This window comes from Chrysochloris asiatica, unplaced genomic scaffold, assembly GCF_000296735.1.
Source record: "Chrysochloris asiatica unplaced genomic scaffold, ChrAsi1.0 scaffold00054, whole genome shotgun sequence".
NCBI lineage: Eukaryota > Metazoa > Chordata > Mammalia > Afrosoricida > Chrysochloridae > Chrysochloris > Chrysochloris asiatica.
In genome coordinates, this window is record NW_006408572.1 from 4,662,217 (window position 1) to 4,677,618 (window position 15,402).

A 15,402-nucleotide genomic window follows, 5' to 3' on the forward strand; every position below is an offset into this window, starting at 1 on the left:
CCCCAAAGCACATGGAAGCTGCACTCCAGCCCCTCGGGTTGGTGTGGATCCAATTCCATTTCATGAAAGCTCACCGTGGGAAGCAGGGGTGGAATGAGGGGTACAGAACAGGAGAAGATAGTCTCCACCTTCAAGGCCTGAGGGGAGAGGGACTCAGCAGAGACTAGAACCCTACCAGGCAGGTTATAAGGACAGAAAGGGCTCAGACCCCCAAGGCAAAAGAAAGTCCCTTTAATTGGCAGGTGGGAGGGACGAGGGTAGTAGTTTAGAACCAACTCTATGGCAATTAACAACAACAACAGGCTGATGGGAGGAGTCCCTGGGGTGCAAATGATGAGTGTGACAACCAGCAAGAGCTTAGAGGTTCGAATCCATCCAGAAGTACCTCAGAAGACAGACCTGACAATCTACTTCCAAAAACTCCATCATCACTAAACACCCTGTGGAGCGCAGTTCTCCTCGCACACACATGGGTTGCCATGAATTAGGGTCAACTCAATGGCAACCAATTTTGTTTTGTTTGTTTAACTGTGGAGGAGGGTACATTCCAGGAAGAGGGTGATTTGAACTGGACTTGGGCAATCTATACAGACAAGGGACCCTAGCGTGCTCAAGGAAGGGTGACAAAACTAGAAGCAGCGTATGATTTGGGTGGAGCAATCAGAGATGGAGCTGCAGGAGGCCACAGACAGGCCCCAGCCTGATGACGCTGACCTTTGTTCCGTGGTGACAGGGAACTGTGAAAACACCGGGCCAGCCCTGACTCCTTAGTTACAAGGGCTGAGCAGGCCAGTCTCAAATGGCACATGAACTGAGACCCAGTGGGACTGCTGTCACCAACGTGGCCAGGCAGGATCCAGCACCCCCAAACCAAAGGCAGTGTCTCTGTCTGTCCAGACCCCAATGATGCTTTCCTGGATGAAACTCATGTCCTGTGGTTGAGGTCTCCATGGCTCAGTCCCAGGAGTGTGGAACCAGAAATACCACCTCCCTTACCAAGGCTTGGCCCCATGTCAGTGCCCATTAGTGCGCTGTCCCAGCTGCTCCTGTGCCTTGAAACATGGAGCCCTAACAGGCTGTTCTTCACTCTGAGGGGTCCTGGGCTCTCGGGACGAACCAGACACCCTAAGTAGACAGCAATGCGAGGAACAGCAACAACAAAATCCCCACAAAGTCGATTTCAACTCATAACAACCTTTCTAAGACTAAACCTTTTTAGGAGAAGATTGTCTCATCTTTGTCCCACAGAGTGACTGGTGGGTTTTAGCCTCCAGTCTTGTAGTCTGCAGCCCAATACTTACCCCACTGCACCACTGGGGTTCTTAAGTCCCATGAACAATATATTTCAAATGGATTGGTATGTATGGATGAAAACAGCAAGGGGAGACAGGCAGGACCTGGGACAGTGTGAGGGCCAGGAGAGGAAAGGGCAGCCTCTGGCAATTTCTACCCCCTCCAGACTCCCAGAAACCAGGATGTCAGGAGCCCCTAGACGTGTTAGCGTGGCCATCATCCTTTAAATGTACCCCACCTCACTAGACTGAGGTCAGAGTGGTGACCATGATCAGTTCATGTGTCTGTCTGCCTGCATAATGTCCTCCTGACTGCTGGACACTCTTACAGGAGGATACAACAAGTGGGCAGTCCCTCCCCACCCTTCTAAACACTACAGACACCCAGGCCCAGGAGACAGGCCCATCTGTTCTCCCCTAGTTGGAGTGGGGAGAGAGGGTTTCTGTGGCTCTTGACTTGCTCCAGGAAATGCCTGACTCGGTACAATAAGGAGTGAGGCTGGGAAGGGGAGCTGGGCTAAGAGCAGCATAGTAGCCATGCCTCTGGTTAGACAGGGCCCACTCTAGGAAATGGTCCCACTGGGTCCTGGCAAGCCATAGGGGTCCCTGTGCTAGGAGGACTGAGCAGTGTCCCTCCAAATACCTGGCTCATCCTGCCTCCAGGTGATGGTGGCAGAGAGGGATAACGAGATAAGAGACAGGGGGGACAATAACATGTCAGTTATACGTATGTCTTTCTTTAAACAACCCCAGGTTTACACATTATTTATTTTACCAAAGAACAGCCACAGGATTCTTTTCAGCTCTCTGACCTATCGACAGAAACTTGTGTCACCTCACAGCATTTTCTGAGTGTGACCTTCAGAAACAAGGGGTCCACCAGGGGTCATGGCAGAGCATGCCCTCTAGGGAAGCAGAGGGCTCCAGGTGACCAGGCCTACATCAGGAATCGAGCAGTCCTCACATCTCCCTTTGACCAGGGGCAGGCTGGCATACGGTTTTCTGCCCACAGCCTACAAAGAATTGGATTTTGGAGCCAGACTGAGGTCAGATCCAGGCAAGACTATTTACTGTTTGTGCAACCTTACTAGCTGTCTGGGCCTAGGTTTTCTCATCTATGAAGTGGAGCTAATGATGGTTACTCCATGGGGCTGGTCTGAGGCTTGAAGGTGATCATACTCATCAGGTGCTTTGTATAAAGACCCTGTACTTTCTGGTGGTCAATATGGCTTCCCAGTATAGTGGCCATGGCTCACTTCACACAAGGACACCTTATCAACTGGCCCATGGGTTCCTCAGGTGTGGAGGTGATGTCATGCTGGAAAAGATGGAAGAAGAGAGGTCAGGTGCTTCCTCTAGATATACCTCTCACCTCAGGGTCATAACCCTGGCCTTGGCCAGCATCATCTATCCTTTTGTGTACCAGTGTCTGGCAATCCCATGCCTAAGCAGCTCAATCCACAAACATGAACACTATCCAGCCAATGTCTGGAACAGCTCTGTTATCTGGATTATTTGTTTCTTTAAAGTTTTTCTCCACAAAGTGGTGAACTAGTTGTTTCTAACTGCAAGGTCAGCAGCTCCAATCTACCAGTTGCTTTGTGGGAAACAGGTGAGGCTTTCTGCTCTCATAAAGATTTACAGCCTCCGAAACCCTATACAGGGTCTCTATGAGGCAAAACCGACTGGACGGCACACCACCACCACCTCATAAAGCAAGAATCAGCAAACTTTTCTGTAAAGGATCAAATAATAAACATATCTTCTCTTTAGGAGGCTATTTGGTCTCTGTTCAACACACACAATTCGGCCATTGTAAGGTGAAAGCAGTCGCAGGCTGAACAAATGAGCATGATTATGTTCCAATAAAACTTTATTTACAAATACAGAGGGTAAGTTAAATTTGGCCCATGGGCCATAGCTTGCTGACTATAGTAGGTTTATATGTGAGGGAGTGTCCTTACTCATGAGTAACAACTAGTGACCAGAGACTCCTGGCCACATGGAGTAGTACACATACAGACCAGTACACACATGCACACACAGAGATCACACAAAGCCAGTCCAATGCCTGGTAAAAGTTCACACTTAATAGACACATATATTTATTGGATGGATGTGGGGCCGTTGCAGAGGAGCAGCGGCTGTTACAAATGGAAGGTCACTAAGAAGTCATTCCACGAGCTTTGGGACATAGCTCTACACTTTTATTTGAATAGCAATGGAGCTCATCCTTTTGGAACGATAATGTATCACACAGAAGGCTAAAGTCACTCCTTTACTGTAAAGTAAACTTACTCTGGCAGCACTGAGAATGGGCCCACCTTCCTCCCCACCTTCTTTGGGGAGTAGACGATGATGTCACCATCAGAGACTAAGCATAATACACAGAGAAGGGGCTTTCACATGTGACATCAAAGGTTGAATTTGATTCTAAAAGGTGCTTCCCTGCATTTAATTTATTTTTACTCCCAGTAAGATCAAGCCAAAGAAAACAAGGGCATAACACATGTCTAAGTAGAGGCTTATCATTCACCCTGCTTAATAAAGCCAATAGAAATTTGAAAGCAATATAATTTCCTGTCGGGAGATTCACTCAGGGGCAGTGAGATTGGATGCATATCTCTTCCAATTTCCAAGGAGGAAGGACTATAAGGCCCCAGCCTCACTCTACCCCCTCATAGCCTGAGGCTAGAGACAGAGCCCTGGGAGCCAGGAGGTAGTTTAAGCCCCAGCATTAAGAGTATTCCTTGTGTGGTACTCTAGGTTGGGGCAGGGGGCCCTCACTTCTCCTGGAAAGCAGCAGAATCCCTGAAGACCTCAGCATCTTCTGGCTTCAGGGACCCAGCAAAGTGCCTCAGATGGACCTCCTCAGGCTGGGCAGTGGGCCTTTCTCGAGTACTTGTGTCTCTTAAAAGGGGAACCAGGGCAAAGTTCTTCCAGTTTCTCCCTGAAACTGAAGGGCAAAACAACATTATTGCCTTGAATGCAGTAAAACAAGCACTTACTTCTTAGCCTCACAAATCTCAAGATAGAAGGACGCCCCCCACCCCGGCAGGTTGGGCGCTTCCTGTGACACAAGGATGAGTACAACTTCCTCTTTCCCTCAGCTACTCAAGGAGCTCCTCCACTCTGGCAGCTTCTTACCCTCCCTCACCAGAGTCTACCACTTGCCTCTCTCAACCTCCATTTCCTTCGTGCCCAGTGGGAGAGAGAGCAGGTCCCCACAGAGTGATGAACACCAGCCAAAGAGCCAGGCCTGGGAGCCCCGGGCCAACCAAGGGACCAGGGAGATACTGGGCCTTGAATGGCCTCAGATGTCACCTGAAACCCCAGGAAGCTCCGTGAGGACACAGTTGTCACACACACCATCTTCTCCACTCCATTTTCCAGAGCCCAGGAAGCGGAGCCCTCTGGATGGTCACCATGGGTTGGATGCCTTTGGAATGTCAGCTCTCACCGTTCAGCCACAGACTAGAATCAAGACCCCAACACCCAAACCTGGGGCCTGACACTGGCCACATCTCAAAGGTATCAGGAATGCCAGAGACTGGCCCCAGGGTGACTATCCCAGCTGAATTCTCTAGCTCCAGGAAGTGCTTCAGCAGGCTGCAATTTCAACACTAGCCTGGGCTCCAGCCCCAGTCTGTCACTGGGCACCAACTGTTGAAGGAGGATCCCGTGGGCATAGAGGTATAAGGGCCCCATGGGGAGATAGGTCAGGTAGCCACTGGAATACCATCTACTGGTTGTTTCGGTGGTGGGGACACCTTGCCTCAGGGATTGTTTGGCTCAGCCCCAGCTCCAGGGCTCTCAAAGAAGGTATGGGGCTCCCATGCCAATTTCCCACAAGTCTCTCTAGCTCCCTAGCTCCTCTACCGACCACTTTCCTTCCTGACCATTCTTTCACGATTTCCCTCACCTCCTTCCAATCACATGCGCTACATGGCTGGGGAGAAGTCTTTATTATATGACTTCTTCTTGTTGTCGTTAAGTGCTGTAGAGTGGGGTCTGACCTTATATAGGGTTTCTGAGGAGCGACTAGTGAGTTTGAACCGCCCGCCTTACAATTCAAATCAACATTGCAGTTCAGTGCATTAGCCCACAGCACCACACTAACTATTGATACATTTTGAGCAAAAATTATTAGAATTTTCAGTTACAAAGTTGGGCAAGAAAGCAAAATCCACAGGAAATATTCACTAGTTGTTTCTGTTGCTGTTAAGTGTCATCGAGTCAGTTCCAATTCATAGTGACCCTATATAGGATTTCCAAGGAGCAACTGGTGAGTTTGAACTCCTATCTTACTGTTCAAACCAACCTTGCAATCCAATGCATCAACCCACAGCGCCACACCATCCATCCTTTGACCCCCATCCCAGTTAACACAAATGTATGTATCCCTGCCACAGGACCAATATCTTTATGTATTTATTAATCTCACAGGGACTGTGCAATGTTGTAACAGCCAACAATCTCATGCAAGCATAATGTGTACAAAATGAAACATCAAATCTTATGAAAGATATGAAATTTTATGAAACAATCAAGAGTGATATCAGAAAACTGTTCAAATTACATGCAAAGCCTTCTTTGAATGGCTCTGTGGCAAAGTTAGACCAGCTAGCAATTGAAAAAAATGTAGTTAATAAGTATTTTAACATAACACATGGAGGACTTCCAATGAAATTTGTGGGAAAACTCACAAGATTGCAGGAGGCCCACAGGAAAGCAGATGAAGACCTTGAGCCTCTTAATAAAATAGATTTCTACTTCTAGTTATGATGAAATAACTAGTACTGGACTAGTCAGCCTGCTGTAAGTAACCACAAAACTGGACAAAGTACGTATAGCAGTTTCAGGTGCTCTTGTTGTAAAGTGCCATCGAGTAGGTTCCGGCTCATAGAGACCCTGTATATGGTTTCTGAGGAACAGCTGGTGGGCTTGAACCACCATCCTTGTACTTCGCAGTCCAGCACTAATCCTACAGTGCTACATCAGGGGTTCCTTTTTTTTTTTTTTCAGGTGCAGGACAACAGAAAAACTACAACCCCCAAGACAAGTGAAACTCACGAGGTGAGCTCCAGAATCTCCCAGACTCCCTGCAGAAGGATGATCTCCCCAGCTGTGGGGCAGTGATCTGGAGTCCAGGAAGAGCATGGCAGTTTCTCTAAACTGAGGATGAAGAGACTAGCATTTTGGAAATATGAAGCAGTTCGAATTTTGGGGGCAGAAGAGGAAGAAGAGAGCTGTGGTAGTGAAGACTCAGAAGTCTTTGGGCAGAAATCCCCACAAGTTCTTGCCTGAGAGTTGGGCTGTGCTGGCACAAGGTGAAACTGTCTGAAGGTTATCAGAGAGTGCTGAGGCTGCTCTAGGGTTGAAAGTGGAACATAGACTCCAAGGTTGAGCAGTACTGGGGGATACTGAAGTCCAGCCCAGTCACAGTGGAGAGACCTTCTTAACACTCTTTTAAGACCCTGATGATACAGCCAAGATAGTAGAAAGACCCCATATAAGAGTAAAGGCTGTGCCTCGAATTAGGCCTACTCTGCACATACTCTCAGAAAGCCAAAAAACAAGGCCTAATAAGATCTTCAGAGTCCTGGTGTGGCACTGTGGAATAAGCGCTGGACTGCTAACCGCAAGGTCAGCTGTTCAAACCAACTAACCGCTCCTTGGAAGCCCTGTATAGGGTCGCTATGAATCGGAACTGACTCGACAGCACTTAACAACAAGATCTTCAGTGGCTATGGAGTGTACAGATTCAGTACCACAGATTTAAAGGACTTGGAAAACATCTTGAGGTTTCTACACATCCACCATAACAAGTTTAAAGCTAAGCCTGTACAAGTTCAAGGTGACTCTTCATTAACTGCCAATTCGAAAAAAGAAAATCAATACTCTATAAAGGAAGATGTCAGAATCCAGAATCTCTACAATGTATCGCCGACAATTGTTCAATTTACTATTAAAAATTGCTAGACATACAAAGAAAATAAAGTGTTTCCCGTTGTCAAGAAAACAAAAGTCAGTAGGCAATGACCCCTAGATGGTCCCAATGTGACACTTAGCAGACAAAAAAGTCAAAGCAGTTATTATAAATATGAGGATGAAATAAAGACATTTTCAGATATATAAATGCTGAGGTAAAACAAATCTATAATAATATAAATCAGACTAATAGTTACCTGAGATGGAGAGAATGGAATTCTAAAGAAACAAGAGGGAAGTTTCTGGCACGATGGAAATGTTGCATATCTTGATTGATCCAGTGATTGCCTGAGTGTATGCGTTTGTCAAAACTCAATAAACTGTACATTTGAAATGTGTACATTTTATTACATGTAAATTATACCTCAACAAAGTTGTTTTAGTACATCAAATAAAAATACGAGCTTCTCTACGAAATGATATCAAATATTAAAGATGAACGACTGACAAAATTCTTTGCTCATTTTAAGAATTAGTGAAAAGTTATGGGGGAGTAATTAACCTTACAGTCCAGAAACAGAGGACCCTACGACCATCAAGGGAGAAGAGCACAAGCAGAATGTGGGACCTTATCCAGAGAAGCAGTGATACCAGAGATGGAGGCAGGGATGGGGACATGGAGAGAGACAGAGCAGCTGAGGACTCTGGACTTATTATGGAAAGAGAGGGACTTGGTGCTGGTGGCTAGGAGGCAGACTTGCAGAATGTGCCCTTTGGTGGTGTAAATTATTATATATGCCTGTGAGGTTTTAAATGAGCTAAAATGAATAGAGAGAAATACTGTTAACTGATGGTACATTGTTGTTGTTGTTGTTAGGTGCCGTGGAGTTGGTACCAACTTGTAGCAATCTTATGCACAGAACAAAACACTGCCCTATCCTGGGCCATCCTCACTATTGTTGCCACGCTTGAGTCCATCGATGCTGCCATTTGGCCAATCCATCTCGCTGTGGATCGTGGAGGGGATTATAATCATTGTAAAGAAACATTGTATACGATTTGTTGAATGTAAAACTGATGATGTGCCCTGTAAACTTTCATTCAATTCACAATAAAAGCTTTTTTAAAAAATTAGCGAAAAGGTATCATTATAGCTCAAAACTTGTTAAATATAAACTATTTTTGCTTCATCTTTAAGGTAAAATTTAAGGTCATCAATTAGATCTTTAATTTACTGTCTGCTGTTAAATAATTACTGTTGTTGTTGTCAATTCCTATCGAGTTGATTCCAACTCATAGCGACCCTGTATAGGGTTTCCAAGTAGCAGTTGGTAGGTTTAAGGCACCAACCTTTGGTTAGCAGTCCAGTGTTTATCCTATTATGCCATACTGGAAGTGTTTACTATTTATTGCTAAATGATTTTTTTTTTTCTGAAGTAACTGTCTTCAAAGTTGTGCTACTCAAAACGTAACCTCCACTCTCCTTTTTTGCTTCCTCTCTTGCTTGCCTGGAGTGCACACATAAGTGTTTACGTGTACCTGTTTGTATTCAGATAGCCTCACAGACGTATGAATGTAGGCATGGGGACAGGGAGGGACAAAGAAGAGGAGGCAGCAGAGCCCACAAGAAGACTGTCCACCCCAGGTGGCTGAATGTAGGGCAAGCTACTTCCTCTGGAGCACTGAGAACAGGTGCGTGGGTCAGGGGTGCTGGGCAGAGCTGGCTTGCATGAGCATATGGAATGGTCAGTTATGCAGACGTGTGTAAGAGCATACAAAATACCCATGACAGAGTGCAGACATATGGTAGATATTTGGTGCTTGTTATGGATTGAACTGTGTTCTGAAGAGTTATGTACCTGTAAATATGACTCTGCTTAGAAGTTGGGGTTTTCTTTTATTATGTTAATACAATCATACCAGATTAGGATGGGTCCTAAGCCTAGTTAGTCTCTTCTGATTTGTGTGAAGATTCCTCTAGGAGTCAATCAAAGCCACAGAATGCCCCGAGCTACAGAAGCTGAAAGAGTCTAGGATCTTCTTCTAGAGTCAAGAGAGAGAAACAGAGAGAGGGACAAGAATTTGCCTACATAGTGGAGAAATAAAGAGAGAGAGAGCCTAGCCCTACCAGCACTCTGAATTCAAACTTCTAGTTTCCAAAAGTATGAGAAAATAAATTTCTGTTCTTTTTAAAGGCACCCAAACACTTGTGGTACTTTCAGTTACACAGCATTAGGCAATTAAGACATGATGTGTACAGTGCTCAGGTTCTGTGGTGATGAGGAAGGTCTGCAAAGAGTGGAGGACCCCCAGGGTTTTACCTACCCAACTTCAGGTCACCAGCCAAGTAGGCCCATCCATGCCACAGTGCCCCTCTTCTCAACCCTCACCTCTGTTTGGCCGCAGGGAGAAGCTCAGAGTGCGCTTAATGCCCTTGCAGTTGCCCGGGTCCTCGTTGATGATGCCTACATTGGTGTTCCAGGTGGTCCAGTTCACATCCGCCACCCTACAAGATGGGTGATACGGGAGTGGGGAGTTCACAACCTACAAGCCATGACTTCCCAGGCCAAAGGTTTGACCCTTCAAATCAATACCAAGAAGCCAATAAATAGATCAAGATGAAGGCAGCGCCCGTCAGGGGAAGTCAGAGAAAGATAGCACCCTTGAAGATGTATTCTCTGACCATAGCATGGGACCCAGTGACTGTAAACATTAGCGAGGAGTTACACTGATCTAGACAGGAATCCTGGTTCTGACTTTGATCACATCGTGACTCTTGAATCCCTCAGATTTTCTACTGTTTCGTGCCTTGGTCCAAGCAGCTGAGATCTAAGATGGGTTGCCTATGCCCACAGCTGAGCTCTAGAGCAGCTACTATAGCCACAGCTGGACCTGGAGGGTCCTCTTATGCTCACAACTATGCCCTATATGGTCCCTAGAACCCCAGCTGACTCCAGGTAAGTCCACATAGTCACAGCCTCTGTGCCTATGGGTGGCTGTAGGTGGGAACCCATACCCACAGTTGAGGCCCAGAGCTCCCATGCTGTTTCCTATTTGGGCAATACCTGAAACACCACCTGTAGTCATCCTTGCCATCTGGTGTGTACCCCACCTGCAGCAGCTTGCCTGAGCGGAAGGCTTTCCTCATACATTTAAGGAAGCTCTTCTCCGTGTCCAAGATGGTAATGGCTCTCTGTGGGAAGACACAGATAAAGGGCAGAGCAGTAAAGGGCTTATCCAGGGCTTGCCTCTGGCTGCCCCTGCTAGCTAGCAAGATCAGTTTCTCCAAGGTCTCCCCCAGTCCCAGCTGCTTCTGAACCAGACTCCAGGGCTTGGTCCTACAGCCCACCTGGTGCATAGCCCATGGAAGGAGATCAGCCAGTTCATCTCCAGACCTTCTCAGACACTGATGGTGCCTACTGGGTCTGGGCAGGGCAGCTCCATAAACAACATGGTGTAACCAACTCCAGACCCCTCCTTGTTGCTGTTGTTATTAAGTGCCATTGTATCAGCCCCAACTCACAGCGACCCTGTATAGGTTTTTTAAGAAGCAGCTGGTGAGATTGAACCACAGACCTTGTGGTTCATACTGACCTTAAGGTTGAGTGCTTATCTTAGAGCACCACACCAAGACTCTAGACCCTTCTCTAGGCCTTCATGAAAGAGCAGCACAATGTAGTTGTTGAGAGAAAGGCCTTGGCAGTAAGACCGCCTGGTTTTCATCCTGACTTTGCTCCTCACTAGCTGTGTGATCTTGGATACAGATACCTAAATTCTCTGTGCCTTCATCAAAAAATGGAGATCCAGTCATCACACAAGGACATCGTGTTTGGTAAGATAGAGGGCCAACAAGAATGAAAGAACTCTTCAGTGTGTTAAAATGGCAAAACAGCCTCAACAATGAATGCAAACAAAGCACCAATCATGAAGATGGTGCAAAATGGGCTATGTTTCATTCTGTTATACATAAGGTTGCCATGAGTCACAGCCAACTCAGTGGCAACTGACAACATTAGGATTGTTGAGAGGACCCAATGATATTGGATCCTCAACAATGACACCTGGAACAGTTTGTTATACTGTGGTAGCTTGTAGTTTGCTATGATGCTGAAAACTATGCTACTGGTATTTCAAATACCAATAGGGTCTTCCATGGTCGACAGGTTTTAATCGAGCTTCCATATTAAGTCAGAAGGCATTCAAAATACACACAATAAACTTAAGCACACCAACAATCATGAATATGGTACAGAACCAGACAAGGTTTTCTTCTGTTGTACATGGGGTCACCATGAGCTGGAGTCAACTCAATAGCTACTAACAATAACAAATATAATGATACTTTCAGTAGGAGTAGCTGGGAAGAGAGTTCTAGAACAGGTGGTAGCTCAGGAAAAGAACTCTCAGGTAACCAGTCCATAATAACTGTTCCTTCTGAGTCTGGTTTGTGGTCCCCAGCATTGATCAAGTTCCTCTGAGATGGGCATCCCATGGGGCACAGTCCTCTGTCTCCCTCCCTCCAACACTGTTCATTCAGTGGACAAACAGTGAATACTAGCTGAACGAATCTGGCACTATAGCAAAGCGCAAGTGAGACTCAGCAAGGAAACCCTGCAAGAGGAGCCAGAGAGGAGTAAACTAGGAAGATGTTGCTGTCTGGGTTTTACCTGCCTAGCTGGGCTTTCTGCCCTTCCTCAAATTCTGCATGGGCTCATATGCCCAACTGTATAAAGCAGTAGACAGAATAGCTGGTATCCTCTTGACTGTGAACACACCCCACTAATCAACCCACCTGAAGCTTCCAGATGTTCTTGCTCTCCTGTGAGATCTTGTTGACAGTCTCTCCCATGAGGGCAATCAGCATGTTGAGCAGCAGGATGTAGGTGAGAATCACATAGGCCAGCAGCAGGATGATGAAGACAGGCTTGAATTCGTAGTTTTCAGTGAACTCCAGGTCACCCATACCAATGGTGAACTTGAACAGCTCCAGACATGTGGAGTACAAGCTGTTGTAAGAGCTATCAGAAGTCCGGCAGCCAGGGACCCGCCATCTGTGCAATGTGGTCTCTGCCAGCACAGAGTTATCTTTCTTGTTCTCAATAAGTGTCACAACGGCTACAGGGCAGGGGCAGGAAGAGTACAGTTGGCTAGAAGCTAAGGTCTCAGGCTCCCTGACATACCACCCCCTACCCTAGGTGTGGTGCTGTAGAGTCAGCACTGGACTCTTAACCACAAGGTTGATGGTTCAAAACCACCAGCCACTCCTTGGAAATCCTATACAGGGTCGCTATGAGTCAAAACTGCCTCAATGGCACATAACAACAGCAACATCCTAGGATGAGTCTGCAACAGAAACACTGCTTAACTACGAGGTGCTTTTGTGAAAATTAAGGGGTGGGGAACACCCCTTCTCCAAAACTACCAGAAAATATCATAATATACTGTTTTTGTTACAGTAAGAACAAAAACACCATCTATGGAAAAAACAGTTAAACATAAGAGGAGTTGAAGGACATACTGATAAAGATCCAAGACTGCAGCCTTCAGCATGGATTGCATCTCAATGTAAAGAAAATGAAAATCCTCACAACTGGACCAATAAATAACATCATGAGAAGCAGAGAAAAGGTAGCAGTTGTCACAAAGACTTCATTTTCCTTGGAGATCACAATCAATGCTCATGGAAGCAGCAGTCCAAGAAACCAAATGACATAATGCATTAGGCAAAAGAGCTCTGTAAAGGATTAAAGAGGAAGATGCCACTTTGAGGACTAAGATGTGCCTAGACCAACCCATGGTTATTTCCAGTCACCTCAAATGCATGTAAAAGCTGGACAATGAATAAGGAAGAGAGTAGAAGAGCCAATATATTTGAACTGTGGTGTTGACAAGGAATATTGAAACTACCATGAACTGTCAGAAGAACAAACGCATCTGTGTTGCAAGAAGTACAACCAGAATGCTCCTTAGAAGCCAGGATAAACAGATTTCGTCTCTCTCACTTTGAATGTGTTGTCAGGAAGCACCACTCCCCGTAGAAGGACACGATGCTTAGTAAAGTGAAGGACCAGTGAAAAAGAAGAAGACCCTCGATGAGATAAACAGACACAGTGGCAACAACAATGGGCTCAAACATGACAACAATTGTGAGGATTGATTGCACAGGACCTGGCCATATTTCGTTCTCTTATACATAGGGTCACTATGAGTCGGAATCAACTCAAAGGCATCCAACAACAACATCAACTTGAATGCTATGAACAGAACCACCTTAGGACTACAGAGGCTGAGCAGCTCAGAGTAAAATGATGTCCTCTTACATTCTGAAATGTTCTGGAGCCTGGGAACTTCCATACTAGTTGCATGCCCTAGTTACCTCCAGTGCCCACTAACCTCCTTGCTCTAGTCCCTTCCCAGAGCTGCTGATATTCAGGGCCTTCAGAGGCAGGTGCCAGGGCCCACACTGGTCCCTATTAGGTGCCTCCTAGTCAGTGCTTCCCTTCTGTCCCAGACAACAGTTCTAAAACAGGTTACAGGGGAAGAATAGGGGAGGGCGCACTGTCACGCCCACTCCAAAGGAATCTGCCGTGATTGGAGGCATTGGCTTCAAAGGGAGCAAGCCCCTCGGAGTTGTTCCAGCTAGATTTATAGTCAGCCTTTAAATTTCTTGCTTTAATCTATATATATGTGTGTTTTTCTTGTGCTTCCATAGTAGACCCCTAAATGATGTTGTTTTAATAATCATACCCAACCCCTGTTTTAATAAAGTCGTGCTCTGAGAAGTTGGCAGAAGAATAGAGGTTACAATTAGCTGTGTAGAATTCACATTTAGGTAATGTTTGACAGAGCATTTTGGCCACAATGCATTCACCTGTTTGAAATAAATTGTTAACTTAACACTCACACACAATACTGAAGATAATAGTTAGAACACTAGGAGTTAGAAAAACAGGATATAAGAAAAGATCACATAGGAACATATGATTACCTTGAAACATTATGATAGTATATATTGAAATCAGATAATAAAAAGAATGTTGTGATCACACTTACGTCCTTTCCTTTCCCTCACAATAAAGCAATTATTGTAGCTAGTGAAGCATAAGTAGTCTTAACAGTGTATGGTAGAAGAATCATTAAATGTAGATGTTTGACTATAGAACTAAAAGTTTCTGATATATTTCAAAGAAACTGTGATTACGCACATCCCCTGACTATTGTTGTAAAGAAAATAATTACTGATTTTCTGAAACTAGCATTGATTAAACACTTATGTAAGTAGTAAAACGATATAAAAACTGTGGTCTTAGAGCAACAAAGAGAGACATCTTTGGATGGAAAGAGAGTCTCCGTGAATTCATTCGCCGAATTATTTCCCACCAACAAAGACACCGTGGGGTCTCACCCCCTCCACTGTAGTGGTTGGTAGCAGCGCACCATTTGATCCATGTAACTGCAGAGCACATATGAGGATCAAAGCAGAACCAAGAGCACAAAAACTTATCTGGACCTATCTAAAGGACACAGCAGTCAGCTTACAAGAGCTCCCACTGATGAAACCTCAGACAGTTAAGAATCCATGAACAAATGACCCCTGAGACCATTCCACTATAAATATGAGTCGGAGAGTACAGAGCTTCCTTACAGTAGAATGGCAACTAATAAATGTAGACTGGATGATGTCGTTAGAAAAATCATCATTTGGCTAGATCATAGAACTAACTGACCCCAATAAGAATCATTAGTAGGTGCTAAAACTATTCAGTGAACGTCTGATGAAAAATGGAACATTTACTTAATCTCAAAGTATCTCCTTATAAGTTGCTTATCAATTAAGAAGGGAACGATAGTAACATTGTAGTAGAAAAAGTTCAAAGAACACACCAAAACCAAGTAAGCAAAGTCAACATTACAAGAAATGGAGCAAACAGACATCATGTGACTCCTGCTGTAGTACACTGAAGAGGACACAACATTACTTCCATGATATATTCTGGCCAGAAATGCATACCTGAATCAAATCTTAAGGTAACACCAAACATGGCCAACTTAAGGTAGCTTGTAGAAAACAACTGTCCCTTTACTCACTACAAATGTTAAGGTCATGTAAAGAACAAACAAGATGGTGGATTGGGTAGATGTGCAGTAAAGAAAATGAAAATCCTCACAACTGGACCAA

The 15,402-nt window shown here is 45.2% G+C and overlaps 1 protein-coding gene across 2 annotated transcripts in view; it reads right to left on the bottom strand.

The window, feature by feature from the left end:
- Positions 1 to 4,073: 4,073 nt before the first annotated feature.
- The window catches only part of TRPV1 (transient receptor potential cation channel, subfamily V, member 1), a 31,610-nt gene continuing 20,281 nt past the window's right edge, over positions 4,074 to 15,402 (bottom strand). Inside the window, exons 12-15 of one of the 2 annotated variants that reach the window (XM_006863264.1) lie at positions 12,016 to 12,338; positions 10,289 to 10,416; positions 9,614 to 9,729; positions 4,074 to 4,248 (exon numbers count right to left, since the gene is read on the bottom strand). In XM_006863264.1, the coding sequence (XP_006863326.1) occupies positions 4,076 to 4,248; positions 9,614 to 9,729; positions 10,289 to 10,416; positions 12,016 to 12,338 (740 nt within the window). In that variant the 3' untranslated portion in view covers positions 4,074 to 4,075. The remainder of the gene's footprint in view (positions 4,249 to 9,613; positions 9,730 to 10,288; positions 10,417 to 12,015; positions 12,339 to 15,402) is intronic. The other variant, XM_006863265.1, reaches the window with a different exon arrangement.